At 42.0% G+C, this 17945-nt stretch overlaps 1 protein-coding gene across 3 annotated transcripts; it reads left to right on the forward strand.

Annotated features, from left to right (window-relative positions):
• Positions 1–1020: 1020 nt before the first annotated feature.
• On the forward strand, positions 1021–17783 carry LOC116732481 (phosphatidylinositol 4,5-bisphosphate 3-kinase catalytic subunit alpha isoform). 3 transcript variants are annotated; one of them, XM_032582696.1, is made up of 28 exons: positions 1023–1345; positions 3521–3649; positions 3928–4031; positions 4117–4279; positions 4352–4561; positions 4735–4802; positions 6744–6872; positions 7134–7187; positions 7264–7373; positions 7455–7596; positions 9247–9332; positions 9418–9523; positions 9614–9766; positions 9881–10012; positions 10150–10274; positions 11285–11366; positions 12918–13082; positions 13157–13260; positions 13374–13473; positions 14181–14252; positions 14338–14444; positions 14567–14688; positions 14784–14862; positions 14938–15108; positions 15266–15383; positions 15459–15610; positions 15691–15839; positions 16863–17783. In XM_032582696.1, exons 2-28 carry the CDS (start codon positions 3565–3567, stop codon positions 16985–16987), a joined length of 3213 nt encoding a protein of 1070 aa, XP_032438587.1. In that variant the 5' UTR covers positions 1023–1345; positions 3521–3564; the 3' UTR covers positions 16988–17783. The 3 variants fall into 3 exon arrangements, with proteins under 3 accessions (XP_032438589.1, XP_032438587.1, XP_032438588.1); XM_032582697.1 differs by lacking the exon at positions 1023–1345 and adding an exon at positions 1360–1454; XM_032582698.1 differs by having other exon boundaries at positions 1021–1345; positions 15459–15839; positions 16863–16989.
• Positions 17784–17945: the final 162 nt, after the last annotated feature.

Consider the following 17945-nt stretch of genomic DNA (forward strand, 5'->3'; position numbering starts at 1 on the left):
TGTAATCTGTAATCCAGAAAGCGCCACCCCCGATCACAATGCAGAAACTCAAACAAAGCGAATCTGGAAAACGCAGATTAAGATTCAATCTGTGTGTGTCTCCTACTGGGGAAGGACATGTAGCCATGGCAACAGGAGTGATGTGGCAGTGAATATCTGACCAAACTTGCTCAGCTTTAAAAAGAAAAAAAAGAGAGAGTGCCTGTACATCTAGTTAAAGTTTGGTTCAGTGAAATATATATGTCTTCACTTTCTCCAGAACTCCTCAGAAGAACTTTAGGAACCACAAGACGAGTTCTTTATTTGTTTTTGTTTTTATTTTTTTCTATTGGTTACCATGTCACTCATTGTCTACATGAATGGTTATCAATATTTAGTTGTACCTATAACCGTGAAACAAGCTGCTCCTTTCATAAAGAATGAAGTATTTATAGGAACTTAAGGATTTGAACCAGAACAGAGAGGAAGATGTGGCATGTTCAGTCAACGGTGATTTGATGCATCATCAGTGGAACAATAAAACAGCTGTGCGTGGCTGGCTATTAATGGATTTAAGTTGGATGGAGTTAATTAAAAAAAATCTTGATGGCTCCATCAGTGTTTAGTTTTTGTGTGTTTTGTTTTATGTATAATCTGATCAAACTTAAAATTTTATGTTTAACAATGAATGGACATGTGATTATTAAAAAACACACTTTGTGATTTATTTAGGGACAAAACATGAAAATATTTTAATCAGGAACATGTCCGATTGACTAATCGGTCGACAGATTAAACCTTCTCTGAATTATTTCTCAATGAATACAAATTGGAACGCTGGTCTGATTTGGAAATTGTATTTCTTAATTCTTTATTATTATTAATTATTATTATTATTACTATTTTTTAAGACATCAACCTCTAGTTGTAAGCCACCGCTCCTCCTAATCTAAACACTGCTAGCGCTCTTCTATCTTTGTGAGGTTGCTGGCCCTTTAAGATAGGGAGAGGACAGGATGAGCCCATACCTCACACCCCCCAACCCTTCACCCACCCTCCTCCTCAAACACATTGTTCTGCGGCTGCCGGCGAGAAACCGGTTCCCTCCCGCTGCTGCTGGTCAACCAGCGGAGCCGCTGACAGACAGACAGATACACCGTTTGACGGACTGGTTGGCAGGTGAAGCGACGGGCTAACAGAAACGCGCCCACCCGCCGTGTCTCACCGGCGGCGCATCTCTTTGTGCGGGTCCAACAGTTCACGGAGGTGGAGACAAAGACAGAGGGCAGGCTGGCGAACCGACACGCGGACACGGAGACGCTATGAGCGAAGGCACGCGCCATGGGAGCGGAGGACGCGCGCTCAGGTGAATGATAGGCTTTCGCTCGAGCAGAACAAAGACAGCCCGGCTGTCATTTCTCCGCCGTCCGTGAGTCCGTCTCCATCCTCGCGGATGCTGCGCTGCTGTTGTCATGGTAACCATCTCACAGTCTGAGGTCACGATGAAGAAGTGGTAGGGGGAGATAGGGACGTGTGTTTTTTTTTGTATTCATTTATTTATTTAGCGGTTTATTCTCTCCGTCTGTGTTTCCTGTTTGATATTTACCTGTAAGCAAACACGTGACATCACCAAACTGTCAATCAATCATGTGGGATCAAATTCCGCAGGTAGGCTAATAGTCACGTCGCGTTTCTTCTTACGTCAGTAGGTTAGCTTTATTGTTGAATTATGGAGCTTTATCTAAAGAAAAAAAAGCGACGTTTGGTCTACAATTAATGTCAGTTGTCCAACCTTATTTATTTATATAATATAAAAACTTTTTGCATAGAATTTTTTAAAGTTACAACCTTATTCTAGCTGGTATTCTGGTTAATGTTTGACATTTGTTTCAAAAAGTGTCATTTTATATGAAACTTTAGTTTTATTTACCACCTTTCCATCAAAACATAAGGTTAGGAATAAGTTTCATTTTAATGTATTTTTTTTTATTATTTCATGGTGTTTTCTGCCATTCATGCTTTGCTTTAAGTAATTTTAGGAAAGACAATAAACACAGAGAGCTCAGATTTTATTTGCGTTATTGATGACATCTTGCTTGTTGGTTTTAAATATCAAATTGTAAACAAGGTTTCTATGCGAGAACCTGTTCTCTTTTAAATCAGCTGGTCAACAGGAAGAGCGTGTAGGAAGGAAGCAGACTTCCTCTCACATAGACACACACACACACACACCCACCCACCCACACCCCCACACACACACAGCTGCTTTTGTTTCGCCGTGTGTGTGTTTGAGTGTGTATTAGTCTCTAAGTGGGCGTGTGTGTGCATGTGTGTCCTACTTCCTTCCTTTGTTTGACGGCTTCATCCTAAAAAAACACAAAGAGTTGAGACAATAAGGCATGCTGATATGTTTTGAGAGGGTTGCATGTCGAGGACAAGCACAGAATAAAAGAGAAATTAAAAAAAAATACAAACATGAGGAATAAACAAAACTAAAACACCAGAAAGGGCCAACAAAAACAATCAGTAAAAATAAATTTACTGTTTGTTTCAGAAAACAGGACCTAAACATGCGCCTAAAGATGAAAAAAAAAATATTTATACTTTATGGTATAGTGTTTTATTTTTTTCCTTTATTTTAATTTTTCTTTCCATTGCAGATTGAAAGGTCCACTTTTTAATGGCCATTGAAACCTTCCATCATTTGTCCCCTTTGATTCTACAGATTATGCGAGAAATCTTTGACAGTCACATTTGAAATGTTCCAAACTCAGAGCAAATAGCAAAGGGAAGTTGAGTAATAAACTTGTGCGATGTTGAGCGGTTTCTCATAAACCAAGCAGGAAGTCTGACCTGGGTCTGACGGTTTACTAATGATCCTCTTTATCAGCTGTGGGTAATGACCCGCAGTGTTCATGATTCAAATAGAGCAGTCAAATTTACCCAAATCAGTGAAATTCTGTTTGTCAAAGAAAGATCTGAACTGCAGGCAGGTGAAAAAGAGTCTAGTTTTCTTAAAGTCATACAGATTAAGTGAGATCATGTGTTTATTTTTATTTAAAAAAAAAATGTTTGACCTCTATTAATGGTTGCATATCTTGTAGAACTTTTTTACATGTTCACTTTCTGTCAGTAAACTGGGTTTCTATTGTTAATTTATGCTTTATTGTGAAATTTGCACTTTTCTTCTCTGGATGGAGAATCCTGAGTGGGTGGAAGGATTACTCATTTTCCTGAGTGGAAACAGAGCCTTAGAAACACATTTTTCTTCTTCCTTTTACACACTTTGTCATGTTGGAAACACAAGCTTCAGCATATTTCACTGAGATTTTGCGTCACCGAGAGCATAATGCATAGTTTCAAATTGGAAAGAAAATAATGCAGGGATTTTCCTTTTTGTCTTTTTTGTTTTAACAAACGGAAATGTCGGTTGAAACACATTTTGCTGTTTCTGAATGAGCTTTTATCTAAATCTGTTTAACGTTACACCATAAAACTCTGAAGTAAAACCACTGTATGTCTGTCTGTGCCCTCTGTCCAGGTAGCCCAGTGCTGAGGTGTGGCAGCTGGTGATTGGTGGTTACCATGGTGCCCAGGCCATCGTCCGGGGAGCTATGGGGGCTCCATCTGATGCCCCCGCGGATTCTGGTGGACTGCTGCCTCCCCAATGGTGATATTCTGTTTACCTTTATGTTTTTATTACTTTTCCAGTGTGTGACATGTCTCTGTGCCTCAAACATAAAAATAAACTTGAATCATCTAATTATATATTTGTATCTGATCTGTAGTATTGTGTTTATTCAGCATCTGTTTCCTGCATGCGTCACTGATGTGTTACTGCACTATTTGCAGTGTGTTCCTCTTTTTTTTTTGTTTTATGCATTTTTGCTTTTATTCTTTTGGTTTTGCTTTGTTTACTTGTGGTTAATCTTTGTATTTGTTTATCAGGGATGATGGTGAGCCTGGAGTGTCTCAGAGAAACTCCTCTCATCAGCATAAAGCAGCAGCTCTTCATCGAGGCCAGGAAGTATCCTCTCTACCACCTGCTGCAGGTACGCCATCTTCTTCTCTCTCTGCACGCCCTCCGCTCTACCCGTGACGGACTAACGCTCTCGCTTCTGCTCTCTAATTGGTTAGGAGGAGTCGTGCTACATCTTTGTGGGCGTGACCCAGGAGGCTGAGCGGGAGGAGTTTTACGACGAGACGCGGAGGTTGTGTGACCTGCGACTGTTTCACCCCATCCTGAAGGTCATCGAGCCACTGGGGAACCGAGAGGAGAAGATCCTAAACCGAGAGATCGGTAGGACCGGCCGCTCCTTTTTCTGCGACATCATCACTCATCCTCCAAACTGACACCTTATGTGCCGTTCAGGCTTCGCCATTGGGATGCCGGTGTGTGAATTTGAGATGATGAAAGACCCAGAGGTTCAGGACTTCCGCCGCTCCATACTGAGCGTGTGCAGAGAGGCCATGGAGGAGAGAGAGGGGGGCGGGGCACACACCCAGGCGCTCTATGTTTACCCCCCCAACGTGGAGTCCAGTCCTCATCTGCCGCAACACATCTATAGCAAGCTGGACAAAGGTGCTGAACCGCTTCTTCTGCTGGGTTTGGGATCCAACTGGAACTTTGGCCTGGGTTCTGTAACGGTCTCACTTCCCTCTGAACTGATTTCTGCACCCATGTTTGTTTCTGCTCAACTGTCTGCTATCGTTTCTCTGACCTGAGCTGAGTGACGTATTTATGTCATTTTGCAGGGCGGCTCATTGTGACCATCTGGGTGATTATGTCTCCATCAAACTCCAAGCAGAAATACACTTTAAAGGTACATCCGGTGAATTATTTATTCATTTCTTGTGTGAAACTGTTTTTTTGTTGTTTAATTTTTTTTTTTTTACTAGAAATGCACCAAAAAAAAATCAGTTGCTAAAAATAATTGTCGATTATGGCAAGCTGAAAAAATTTGATATTTTTTCTGTTCAGTGAACGCACCGTAAGAGAGAACTAAAACTTTGCACCTACAGTCTGGAGTTCAACTGTTTCCAAGTGAAGAATAGTCAAATTTAATAGTTTTTTTAAATGGAAAGTGCATCACATGTCTCAACATGTCTTTGTTTCACAGATAGAGCCAGACTGACAAGAGATAATAGGAAGGTTAAATGTATTAAGGCAAAAAATTTCTTTTTTTTTAACATTTTTGAGCTTCAAACTGTACATTATGGAAATGTTGACAGCTTATTGTAAATTACATAGTTAAATATCTATATTCTCCTGGAATGCCACCTCAGTTTTAGTAATAATCTCTTGCTAATCTCTGACCATGCTAGATGCTATAACTAGCATTTAAATCTGAGATTTTAATAACATTGTGGTTTACAATTATTACTCTCACAGATGCAGAGTGATGTCTGCTTCTAATATAAAGACATTGTGATTACTCATGGCATAAAATAAAATGATGTTCTGAATGCTGATGTACCTTCTACAGTTATTTTAAAGAAATATTTATCAGCTAAAATTGCTATCATTTTAAAGATTTACCAAAAAACAAAGATTGTAAATCTACTGCAAAAATTCTCATAGTCAAGTTTTTTTTTTTATCAGTTTCTGAAATTATGCACCGGTTTCCTGAAATTTAAGTGATATATAATTCAGTTAAGACAGCTAAAAGGTTTACTTTAAATAAAAAAATAAATGCTTGATGTCTCAGAGGGTAATTTGATGCCATCTCACTTCCTTCTAGACGCCTCCTTGGTGGGGAAGTGGTGAAGCAGGGAAGTAATGTGGTCCGAACAATTGTCAATTCAAATTCTGGGCTAACCGGTGCAAGAAATGTTCACAGTAATAAACATTTGTTTGGTAGGATTGGATGCTCTGATATCATGTGTTATGGTCTGGCTCTAGAACCATAAAGCAAAGGGAAGCAACGCATGGGATAACTTAAAATGGGATTTATTTAACAAAAAATCATAACTGGTTGGAGAGGAGAGGGTGGCAGAGAGACAGAAAAGAATGGGCTAGTGAGTGAGAAAACACGGTGCATCTTAAGCTGGATGTGATGTAATTCTGGAGACACTGGCCAGCTGCCTCCACTTCCAATCAGCACCAATCAGAAGCTCTAGAATAGGGATGTTAAAGACCCAAAGGAAAGGCCTTGGGCCGTAACACATGGGATTCAAAGAAAACAATTTTATGATGTAGAAGCTGATGCAGTGTTTGATATACAACATTAATGGGAATGTATGTGTGACTGAAGTGAGATTACTACTCAGACGACATTTGTTGTGCGCTATATTTATGTCTGCAGATTTGAGTTGATTGAAGTTAAACAGAAAAAAATCTTTAAAGGTGTCAGAAAGGCTAAAGGCAGACTTTTCATTCAGTTACATTATTGTTATTCATGATTCTGTATCTTAAAACCAGCTAGGAGTCACAGAAAAATCATATCACATAATAATTGACCATGTACATGTAGTTATAATGGAGGGGGTAGGAAAGAGGTCAAAGGTCTCCAATAGAACTTGAACAAGTGTTATTCATTTATCTCTGGAGGACTCTTAATACTTTCTACAATACTTTCTACTTCATTTCATCTAGATTTTGTTGGACTTTGCGTGAATTTTAAACCTTAATGTTTGTTGCTCTGTAACATCTGAGCATCTTGACTTCATCACAGATTGTTTTAGAGCACCTTTAACCAAAAGTTTAGAAAGAAGAGAGTTAAACCGGATCGTTTTAGGACCTTCCATGTTACGTTTGTGTCCAGGTTAGCCACGACAGTTTACCCGAGCAGCTAATCGCCGAGTCCATCAGGAAGAAGAGCCGATCGATGCACCTGTCCCCTCAGCAGCTCCGCCTCTGCGTGCAGGAGTACCAGGGCCAGTACATCCTTAAGGTACACTGGACTGTCCCGCCTGTCTCTTGTCAGCTGTCTGTCAATCTACCAGCACACCTGTCTGACTCTCCATCCACCTGTCAGTCAGGGTCCAAGAGAACCAGGACCAGTACATTCTCAAGTCTGACCCGCCCATTTATTAACCTCTAGACATTTCTGTCTCACATCTCCAACTGTCTCACCTGTTTTGCGTCTCTTCTTCCAACTTGTCCCGCTGTCGACCGAGTCCGTGCTACTCACAGGTGTCTGTGTGTCCCTCAGGTGTGCGGCTGTGACGAGTACCTGTTGGAAAATTTCCCCCTCAGTCAGTATAAGGTAATCAGTTTAACATTTTCAGACTGTTTTTCTCTGGTTGTCCCGGTTTTCACCTGTCCTCCCTCGATGTCTGCAGTACATCCGTTCTTGCATCATCGTTGGACGTCTTCCTCACCTAATGCTCGTGTCCAAAGACAGCCTCTACTCTCAGCTTCCAGCCTCGGGTTTCGTCACTCCTTCCTACAGGTAGAAGTTATTTGTAATATATAACGGGAACAGATAGAGGTGTGCTGCAGGTGTGAGGTTGACGAGGTGTGCGTGTTCTAGTCGGAGGACGCCCCAGCCGTCTCCCTGTCCAGGAGGAGGTGACGGATCTCCTCCTCGCTCCCTCTGGGCCTTTAACACTCTGCTCAGGGTGCGACTGCTCTGCGCCACTTACGTCAACGTCAACATCCGGGATATTGACAAGGTGCCCATTCTCTGACGAGTGTCCGTTAACCTATCCTCTTTATCCGTCTTCTGTCTTTTTCTATCCTTCTACGCTCAAAGTCTATTTTTAGAAATCAAAATCAACATTTAGAACATGAACAAAGTTTGAGTCAGCGCCATTTCCTTGTTCTCTGTCTGTTGTTATCCTCCTTTCTCTCTGTGTCAAAATGTGGGGCATTAGTAAGATTTGTTTCAGTTGTGTTTTTCTGTCTAAAACTATTCTTTGCCTGTCTGCCCTCAGCTTCCTTTCAACCTATTCTCATCTCATCACTATATGTTCTCCTCAGTGTAAACCCACTGCTAGAAAATCATAGATCAATGCCGCTGAATATGCCTGATTTATGTCTGCAGATCTGCAGTGAAGCAGATCACACTAAACACAAGCTAGCACAAATTCGTGAAACAGATGCAAGTAATGAACTCACAGTTGTCCTCAATCCAAAGGCAGCAGGTGATCAAAGAGAGAGAGAAAAATGTCCTCTCTGCCACTTTCAGCTTCTAGCAGGATCAAGGCCTCAAAACTGGAAGAAAAAAGCTCACTGTAGCAAGGAAGGATCATATTTTAGATAGTATTTATACATCTCTAAGGGATGTGGAGGTTCTTAATGCACAGCGACAGAAAAGCACTGTTAAAAGACAGTGAAACAAATCCCAGTAATAAAGTAAAACCAACTAGTATTTTGGTTTCAGTTTCGGGATGAATTGTTGAGTCTGCGCGATGCTGGAAATACAGTCAAGTTCCTTCTCAGTAGCTAGCGCAAAGCACGCAGGAAATTATTTTCAGTTACCCTCAGTACATAAAATACTTATCTGTGCTCAAATCAAAAAGTGAGTTATATTAATTTAAATGATCTTATTTTCAGAGAAATTAGATGCATAAATATCAAACAGACATCCCTGGATGTCTGGATGAATAAGGGTTTTGCGCCACAAGCACACATTGGTATTTTCTCTGGTTTATTTCTTTCAAATTAATAAAAGTTAAATTTTTTTTTTCTAAATGCTTGAATAGTCCATGATTAAAAAGTAAACAACGTATTCTGGAACAAGGAGACACAATTTGCTCAGTGGTGCAGTTAAAGTAACAGATCTTCCTTTTGTTTGCGGTTTGAAACTAAATGAATTCACAGACTCTGGGTGGCACTCATTCATTCATTCATTCAGGATTATCTTTGCCATTTAGACCATTAACACACAGATGTCCTGTAAACCTTTGTGAATCACCTTGAACCTTTCCTTTCTGTGCCCACACTCTCTAAAAAAAAATAATCCTGTCCTCAGTTTTAAATCTGTCCTCCACTGTGTGTCCTTCCTCTGTCTCCTCAGGTTGTCTTTGTGTCTTTCCTCTCATGTTCTCGTCACATGTGATCACTCACAGTCAAGGTACTTTGAACATGTGAAGCTCAGTGTTGTGATTCTGCGCCTTCTTGTCTCCTAGCAGTAGTTGTGAGTCTATGTGTTACAGTAAGCAGTGTCTCTTTGGAGGTTAAACTTCTACGTGGAAACCTGTGAAGACACTGCCATTATTACACTGAACATAGGGGTGTATATATAACCCCACTATGATTAAAGAGTTCTTGAAACTGGTGTTGGAGGTTTGTTCTCACCTGACCTGTGTGTTTGTGCGTAGATCTATGTGAGGACGGGTATCTATCACGGAGGAGAGCCGCTGTGTGAAAACGTAAACACCCAGAGGGTTCCCTGTTCCAACCCCAGGTAACACACAACATCATGCTCCACCAAACCTGAAAAACACTCTGACCCTGCTACTAGCCATCTGACTCTGCATACCTGTGTCCAGGTGGAACGAGTGGCTGACCTACGACATTTACTTGGCGGATCTTCCTCGCTCGGCAAGACTTTGCCTGTCCATCTGCTCTGTGAAGGGAAGGAAAGGAGCCAAGGAGGTAGGAAAGGATAGAGGTGTGCACATGGTCAGAGGGTAATTATTTAGTCATTGATCTGACTGACCTTCCTCTATCCGTCTCCTCTTGTAGGAGCATTGCCCTCTGGCCTGGGGGAACGTCAGCCTGTTTGACTACATGGACATCCTGGTCTCTGGAAAGGTGGCTCTGAGTCTCTGGCCCGTCCCTCACGGCCTTGAGGACCTGCTGAACCCCATCGGAGTGGCCGGCTCAAACCCCAACAAGGTGACCGTGTTGGTCGGCCTTCAGGCCATTGAGCTGACTGATCAGTTAATAATCAGTGATTAAACAGTGACTGATGGCTGACCTGGTCAACGGTTCGGGCGCTGTGATCTGCAGGAGACGCCCTGTGTGGAGCTGGAGTTCTCACGATTCAACCAGACAGTCGTGTTTCCTGATGAGCAGCAGATTGAAGAACATGCTAACTGGACCATCAGCAGAGAGCTGGGCTACAACTACTGCCATGGACTGGTAACTCACAGACCGAGCTGTGTGGACAGAACTAAAATTGGATCTGTGTTTTACTAGATCACCAAAAGTCCGGTGCCATCTGTGTTTTTCTCCTTCATGTAAACCTGATTTTTTCCATCCCCTCATCTCTGTCTTAGAGTAGCCGCCTGGCCTGCGACAGCAGCGTTTCAGCCACTGATGCAGAGCAGCTTCGCTCTCTTTGCTCCAGAGATCCTCTATATGAGCTTTCAGAGCAGGAGAAAGACTTCCTCTGGAGACACAGGTGGGCGTTTTATGCCTAGATACAGACATTTATGTCTAGATACTGAGATAATAGAAATGCACTTTAGGAACTGTCACCATCATCACTAATTGTGTCCCTTCTTTTAAGCTCCGTTCTGATTATTAAAGCTTATTGTTGAGAAATTCATGAACGCCCGTAGGAAAGATTTGTGATCTTTAAGGCAACATATGTTGCAATAGACACAATTCTGCTTTGATGCTGAAATGGTTCAACTGAGGTTTGCCAAGACCATTAATAACATCTCATACCATCACCAAGCGTTGCTGCTGGGTTTGAACAGTCTGGATGTGACTTTTCATTGTTGGTCCAGGGTTAAGCAACCTTTCATTTCTTTTTAAACCAAAAAAAATAATAAATAAATCTGCAACTAATGCAAGAATAATCTGTTTCTAAATTGTGAAAAGCTTTGCACTGTAATGCCAAACAAAGAGTTTACAGTAATAAAGTGTCTATGTTGTTGTATCAGCTAATGTCTTGGCACCAAGGGAGAAATTGAGATAATAGATGTCCAGCGTTTTTTTCAAGGTGTTGAAATTTCTCCAGAATGGGAGATAACTAGACGGATTGGGGTCAAGCTCACAAAAGTGCAGGCTAGCTCTTCTGTGACCCGAGTGACGTTTCCCTCCCAAACCGTCTTCAAATCAAACAAATTTGGTGTCAAATGTTTGTCCAGCAGGAATTTTGTTTGTGCTGCTATCATTTTAAAGATATCAACAAATGTTTGCAGAGGTTATAAAATTATCTATTCATTATAGATTTATTATAGTTGTCAGATAACATCACTTGTTCTAGTAATTTACATAAATTAAAAGTGAAACAAAGTATCAGAAATTCATCTGTTTTTCCTTTTTTCATTGCAGCTTTTTTTTCTGATTTACTGCTTTATGTATATGTACGTGTGATATACCTGTTGCTGCTTCCGGGTCTGATTACTTTATTGTCTGTCTCTACCTGCCCATGTCTCCCTGTCTCTGTCTGTCTCTCTGCAGACATTATTGTTTAAACATCCCAGAGTCTCTGCCTAAGCTGCTTCTGTCAGTCAAATGGAACTCCAGAGACGAAGTGTCGCAGGTATAAACTCATTGTCACGATCCGGGAGGTTCCTCCACAACCGGACTGCGATGTATTCAATTATTTAATGAAGCGAGCGCAATTTGAGAGAGGAATCAGGAGTCGGGCTGCAGCTGCTCAGCCAAACGCAGCTCTGACTCGAGGCACATGGCCAGGTTCCTCTCAGTCACAGCAGCCAAGGGAAACGAAGCCATCAATGCCCTTCCTGTGACTGAATAACTCAGTGGTTTGAGAAAAGAACAGACATAAATAACAAGTTTCATACTGAGTGTTGGGCTTTTGTGTTCATTTGAAATCTGAGTCAGCGTAAATTATTTTTCTATTCAGTGAAGCAGCTCAAGGGGGGTAGAGTAGCCAGAAACTGAAAAGTGCAGTAAAAGTAATCCAAAAAGTACAAGTTTTACTACTGGCGCACTTGTTACGCAAGTAAATGTAACTGAGTAAATGTAGCTAGTTAATACCCTCACATCTTCTTAGCAGTACTTGGGGATTTCAATTAGGTAGCAACGGGGCAATATTATGTTAAATCAACCTTTTGAGCTTTACATCATGCTATAATATTATTCCTTCATCAAAAACATACCTGGAATGTTGCCCTTATTATTTCATGCACGTTTAAGAAATCCTTTAATCTCCCTTGGCAACCACTCAGTTGTGTTAAATGCCTGGGTGGACTGAGCACCGCCTTCGAAACGAAGCTCCTCCTCAGAGCTGCAGTGTCCTCACAGATCAGCCCTCCCCGACTCAGCTCCTTCAGACTAGCCAGCAGCAATTAGCAAACACCCGGTGGTACTGTGCATTAACTGAGCTCATTATTCAAGCTGCTTCATGCTGGTAAAAAAGTTGTCAAAGCATTGATAGGGAAGCGCTGTTGTAATGACTTCCTGAAGGCAGAGTTTCAGAAAGAGCAGGACTTTCTTAAAGAGACGGAGACCCACTTTTAAGGTGTTAAATTGCAAAGTCAAATTTCTTTTGACTTTGCAAAAGAAATTTGACATAGACAGCAGTTTTATAACAGATGAAGGTAACAGTTATTTGATTGTGCTATAAAATGGTACTACGATGTTGATACTGCCCCTTCAAATGAAGTTTAAGGCTTTACATTGCGTGCCAAAATGGTGCACATCCTTTTAAATTGCATCATTTGTCATGTTACAACCACAACTTGGTATTTAATTGGAGTTTTATGTGATGGTTTTATGCCCATGCTAACTCTGGAAGAGCTGCAGATAGAACAACAATTAGTTGTGTGGTACAAAACACAAGTTTGGAAGAGTGGCAAGAAGAGAGCCATGACTGAATGAGACCAAAACTGAAACTTTTGGCCTAAATGTGTGTCAGAAGTTACTCATCTGCACAACGTGAACAAGTTTCCAAGATGAAACATGGTGGCGGCATCAGCATGCAATGATGATACGTTTCTTCAGCAGAGACAGAGAAGCTGGTCAATGTTGATGGGAAAATGAAAGGAGATGATCATAAATATTCATGTCTCCTTTCTCAAACTGTTAACATGAAAAAAGGTCCAACATATCTCCTCTTCCTCCTCAGATGTACTGTTTACTGAAGGAATGGCCACTGATGGAGCCAGAGTCCGCTCTGGAGCTGCTGGACTGTAACTTTCCCGATCCGATAGTCAGAGAGTTTGCGCTGCGCTGTCTGGTGCAGGGCCTGACGGATGACAAGTTGTCACAGTATCTGCTGCAGCTTGTACAGGTGAGCTGAAACTCTCACTTTGGCTGCTTTCTTTGTTCAAAATGCGAATGCAAACCTGATCCCTGGGTCTGCAGGTGTTAAAATATGAGATGTACTTGGACAATCCTCTGGCCCGATTCCTCATCAAGAAAGCTCTGACCAATCAGAGGATAGGACACTTCTTCTTCTGGCATCTGAAGTCAGTGTAAATCTCCTCTTGTTAACCTGAGCTGAAGTGTAATAAACAGATGAGCTAGCTGCCTTTGCATTCAGTTTGACAAGCATTTGATTTGACAAGAAGTCTTTTCACAGGTCAGAAATGCACAATAAGACCATTTCCAGAAGGTTTGGCCTTTTGCTAGAGGCTTTCTGCAGAGCCTGCGGCATGTACCTGAAACACTTGAACAGACAGGTGAGCATTCAGACACAAGTTAGCTCTCAAACATCTTGACTGGCCGTGTGTGAACTGGCTTTCATTTACTAGAGTAATATCTGATTACCAGAGTTGGGTTCAGTGGTATTTTGGGAATTAAAAGGGACACATTCAGAAAGTCTCTAAAGTTGTAGCCAGACGGGAGATACTGATAATCTTTGAGTGGTTCAGCAAAATAGCAGGTCATGGTAGAATTTCAGGAGACACTTTTGTCTAAAGTCTCAAAAGAAACTCCTTCTTTAAACAACCTCTTGTTCATAAATAATGAATCAAGGCTCCCATTTCCCCCACACGTTAGCTTTCATAAATTAAGCTGCAATCTCTGAAACACAGGAAGCATGAAGCAGAGCTCAGTGGAGACCATTGTGTGTTAAAGGCAAAAATTTATGAGCTTGAAATGTTCAAGATTTTTCCTGTCCAGAAGTTGTAATGATAAAAATGTGTGTAATTCTGTCCAGTGGGGAAGGGAGGGGTCCAGCAAATTTATAGGGATGATAATTTCCCCCTTTGGAGACGACATTGAAATCAATGATGGATTTCAGTTTAAAGGGTACAATGAACTTAAGATATGGGCAGAGAGAGTTTTAAAGTTCCTCGTCCTCTTGTACTGGGTCTGGTTAAATGTACTGCACTGATACAGGGTTTACAAATAGAGTTTGGTGATTTAGAAAGAAACATGTTCGCAGGTGGAGGCCATGGATAAACTGGTGAATCTGACCGACACCCTGAAGCAGGAGAAGAAGGACGAGACTCAGAAGGTATGAAAACAAAAACTAGCATGTTCTTTTGTTTAATCCCTGTGCCTGGTTGTTGACGTGTCACTGTGCTTTTATTGCTGGGAAGACTCAGATGAAGTTCTTGGTTGAACACATGTCACGTCCAGACTACATGGAGTCTCTGCAAGGATTTGTCTCTCCACTAAACCCAGTTCACCAGCTGGGAAACCTCAGGTAACAAACTAATCAAGCCACCAACTAACTAAGCCACAAAGTGCAAAGATAACCCCAAACTCTTCCACTGACCTATCAAGCTAACCAATAACAAAATGTTAAACAAATTGTTACACTTGCAGGCTGGAGGAGTGCAGGATCATGTCCTCGGCGAAGCGCCCCCTGTGGCTAAACTGGGAGAATCCCGACATAATGTCCGAGCTACTTTTCACCAACAATGAAATCATCTTCAAGAACGGAGACGGTAACTACCTCATTGCTACTCTCAGCATCGGTTGAGCTGAAAGTGGAGCTGCTGGGACATTTCTGGTTACGCAGCCTGTTCTGTTTGCATTGCAGATCTGCGTCAAGACATGCTGACGCTGCAGATCATTAAGATCATGGAGAACATCTGGCAGAACCAAGGCCTGGACCTGCGGTGAGAGCCGGTGACGTCATCGGAGGAAGTGACATCAGTGACGCGTGACGAACCTGGAGTGTTTGTGTGTTGCAGAATGCTGCCGTATGGCTGCCTGTCCATCGGTGACCGTGTGGGTCTCATTGAGGTGGTGAAGAACAGCTATACTATCATGCAGATTCAGTGCAAAGGAGGCCTGAAGGGGGCGCTGCAGTTCAACTCCAACACTCTTCACCACTGGATCAAAGACAAGAACCACGGAGAGGCGTCAGTACTCCTCCATCTGATTGTAGAACTGTCTTTGACCTGTGTGTGTCTGTAGACCTGCTCCATCTGACTGCTCTGGATGAACTTTTTCCAACTGTTGTTAGTTCTCCATATGTGTATCGAGCCTTTTGACTCGCTTGTCTAACCCGTCCCGTAGGTATGATCGGGCCATCGACTTGTTCACCAGATCCTGTGCAGGTTATTGCGTTGCCACATTCATCCTGGGAATTGGAGACCGACACAACTCCAACATCATGGTGAAGGAGAACGGACAGGTGAACCTCTTAATCCTCCTCTTCACTTCGTCTTCCCTTAGCTCACCACACTGACTATTATTCCTATCTCTTCAGCTGTTCCACATCGACTTCGGCCACTTCCTAGATCACAAGAAGAAGAAATTTGGCTACAAAAGGGAGCGTGTGCCTTTCGTCTTGACTCAGGACTTTCTCATCGTCATCAGTAAAGGCATTCAGGAGTCGACAAAGACAAAGGAGTTTGAGAGGTCTCGTCTGGTCCTCGTCTGTCTGCAGCTGCTTCTGCTGTCTAGCCCGTCTCACCGGTGTTTACCTGTCTGTGGTGCAGGTTCCAGGAGATGTGCTACAAAGCTTACCTGGCCATCCGGCAGCACGCCAGCCTCTTCATCAACCTCTTCTCCCTCATGCTGGGCTGCGGCATGCCTGAACTGCAGAGCTTTGATGACATCGCCTATCTTAGGAAGACCCTTGCATTAGGTAAAATTGGAGGATAGATTTGTGAAAAGAGAAGGCAGGAAGAATGACGAGAAAAACAGAGGTTAAAAGTGAGCATATCAGTAGAGGAAAGTAGAAAAAATGAAGGTTGATCAAAAGTGTTACAAAATATGCAAATGTGGCATTTGGAAAAATTTTGAATGGTTCAGTTCAGGACAACTCAGCTACTGACCAAAGCAACCTGAATAATCTGGCATGTATGGGGACAACTTGGACCGAGAACCAGGCCACCTTAAATTTCCTGAGATTGACAGATCAGGGACAGACTATTGGAGCCGATCCAGGTGGTGGGTTGATGATGAATTTGTGTAAAGTAGATTTTTAGACCAATCGGGATGACGTCCCACTCTAGTTTATCTAGAGTTTTGTTGATGTTGGTACTGGAAGAAATATCTTCCAGGACTCAGACTGATGAAGGGATCCTAAGGTGAGGTTGGGCTAAGTTTTGGGTAACTTTGACAAGGACCTTATTGAAAAGTCTTTTGAAAATCTAGTTTGAACAAAATTGAAGTTCATAGCATAGACCACAGAACTGAAGGTGTGTTGTACACACAACTCACTGGTCTTGAATGTTGTTGTATTTTTATGAGATTACCTGGAGAAATTAAGTCTAGAGTAATCCTTAGGGGGTGACAACTAGCTTTAAGGTTACAATGTTTTTGATGGCTCTTTTCAGGCTTTTCAGAATAGAGATGATCATTTTTAATACACGTGAAAGTGGTTAGTTTTACCTTTTACTCAACCACCTTGTATTTGTTGTGAGAAATCTGTCAAATCAAAGCGTGTAAGGTTCATTATTGGTCAGATTTTCTGTACTAACGATTAATGATATAAACAGAGAACTCAACAGATAAGTGTAAAAACAAAACAACTATGACTAAAAAACAAAAGGTTCTTCTAGTGCAGAAATCCAAAAAATCAGAAAACTAGAAGAAACTAGACCACACACACACACCACTGTAAAACTGTAAATTCTGCTGTCTCACCGTGTTTTCTTTCCCCCAGAAAAGAGCCAGCAGGAGGCGCTGGAGTACTTCACAAAACAGATGAACGACGCTCATCACGGAGGATGGAGCACCAAGATGGACTGGATCTTCCACACCATCAGACACATGCCCAACGAACACTGACACACAGAAAACACTGCACACACTGGCACAACACAACGCCAGACACACACCATAACACACCAGCACATAGCATAGAGTTCTTCAGACACATACACATCAAACAGTGATATAAAACATATGAATCCAAATATGCAACCCATCAGACACTGGTAGCAAGCACACCCACACACCCCCCCACACACACACACAGATTTATACAAACGCAAACATCTAAAGCACACGTGTGCTTGTTTTCTGCACTAATCTGGTGATGATGATGATGATGATGGATTTACTGAATGCAAGGTGTTTGCATCACCTCATAATGTTGTTGGGAGAGTTGCCATAGAAACGCTAATCTCTCAGGTGCAGAGGTCAGAGAGGGTTGTGAAGGTGCCAAAGGCATGCGGAGGTAGAGGAAGTAACGGTGATGATGTCAGCCAGTCTTCAACGTGATGCAACAGCCGGCTCTACTACTGTAGCTGCAAACTGAGTGAGACTCTTTTAGCGTAGCAAACATTTAAACTGAATTTTATGAACCAACTGCAGCTTTATTGATACGTGGGAGGCAAACACTGTGGTCACTGTGAAAGCAATAAAAAAAAAAAAAAAACCCTCTGATAACAAATCAGTACTTTGATGATGACAATCAAGGAGTTCTGACAGAGAAGAAGGCGGAGCTGAGTCCTGTGCCGTGAAGAAGCTTCCATAAAGAAACTTTAACACGTCTGGCTGAACCAAATGCAAACATCATAATGTCCGACAGATTACAGGCCATTAGGAAGCCGGCTTTTATTTTGTCCAGGCTTTCTGGTTGTGAAAACCGATGGAGCTGGTAGTGAACCAATCACAACCATGAGGAAATATTTTATTCTGTTTCATAATTTCCAGATGTCAAACATTTTACCTGTAAACATAAGTCAGGTCAAAAATAGTTGTTAGAAATAACTTGGCTAACAAGTTATTTAGCCAAGTTAAA

Source organism: Xiphophorus hellerii, chromosome 14 (assembly GCF_003331165.1).
Source record: "Xiphophorus hellerii strain 12219 chromosome 14, Xiphophorus_hellerii-4.1, whole genome shotgun sequence".
Classification (NCBI taxonomy): domain Eukaryota; kingdom Metazoa; phylum Chordata; class Actinopteri; order Cyprinodontiformes; family Poeciliidae; genus Xiphophorus; species Xiphophorus hellerii.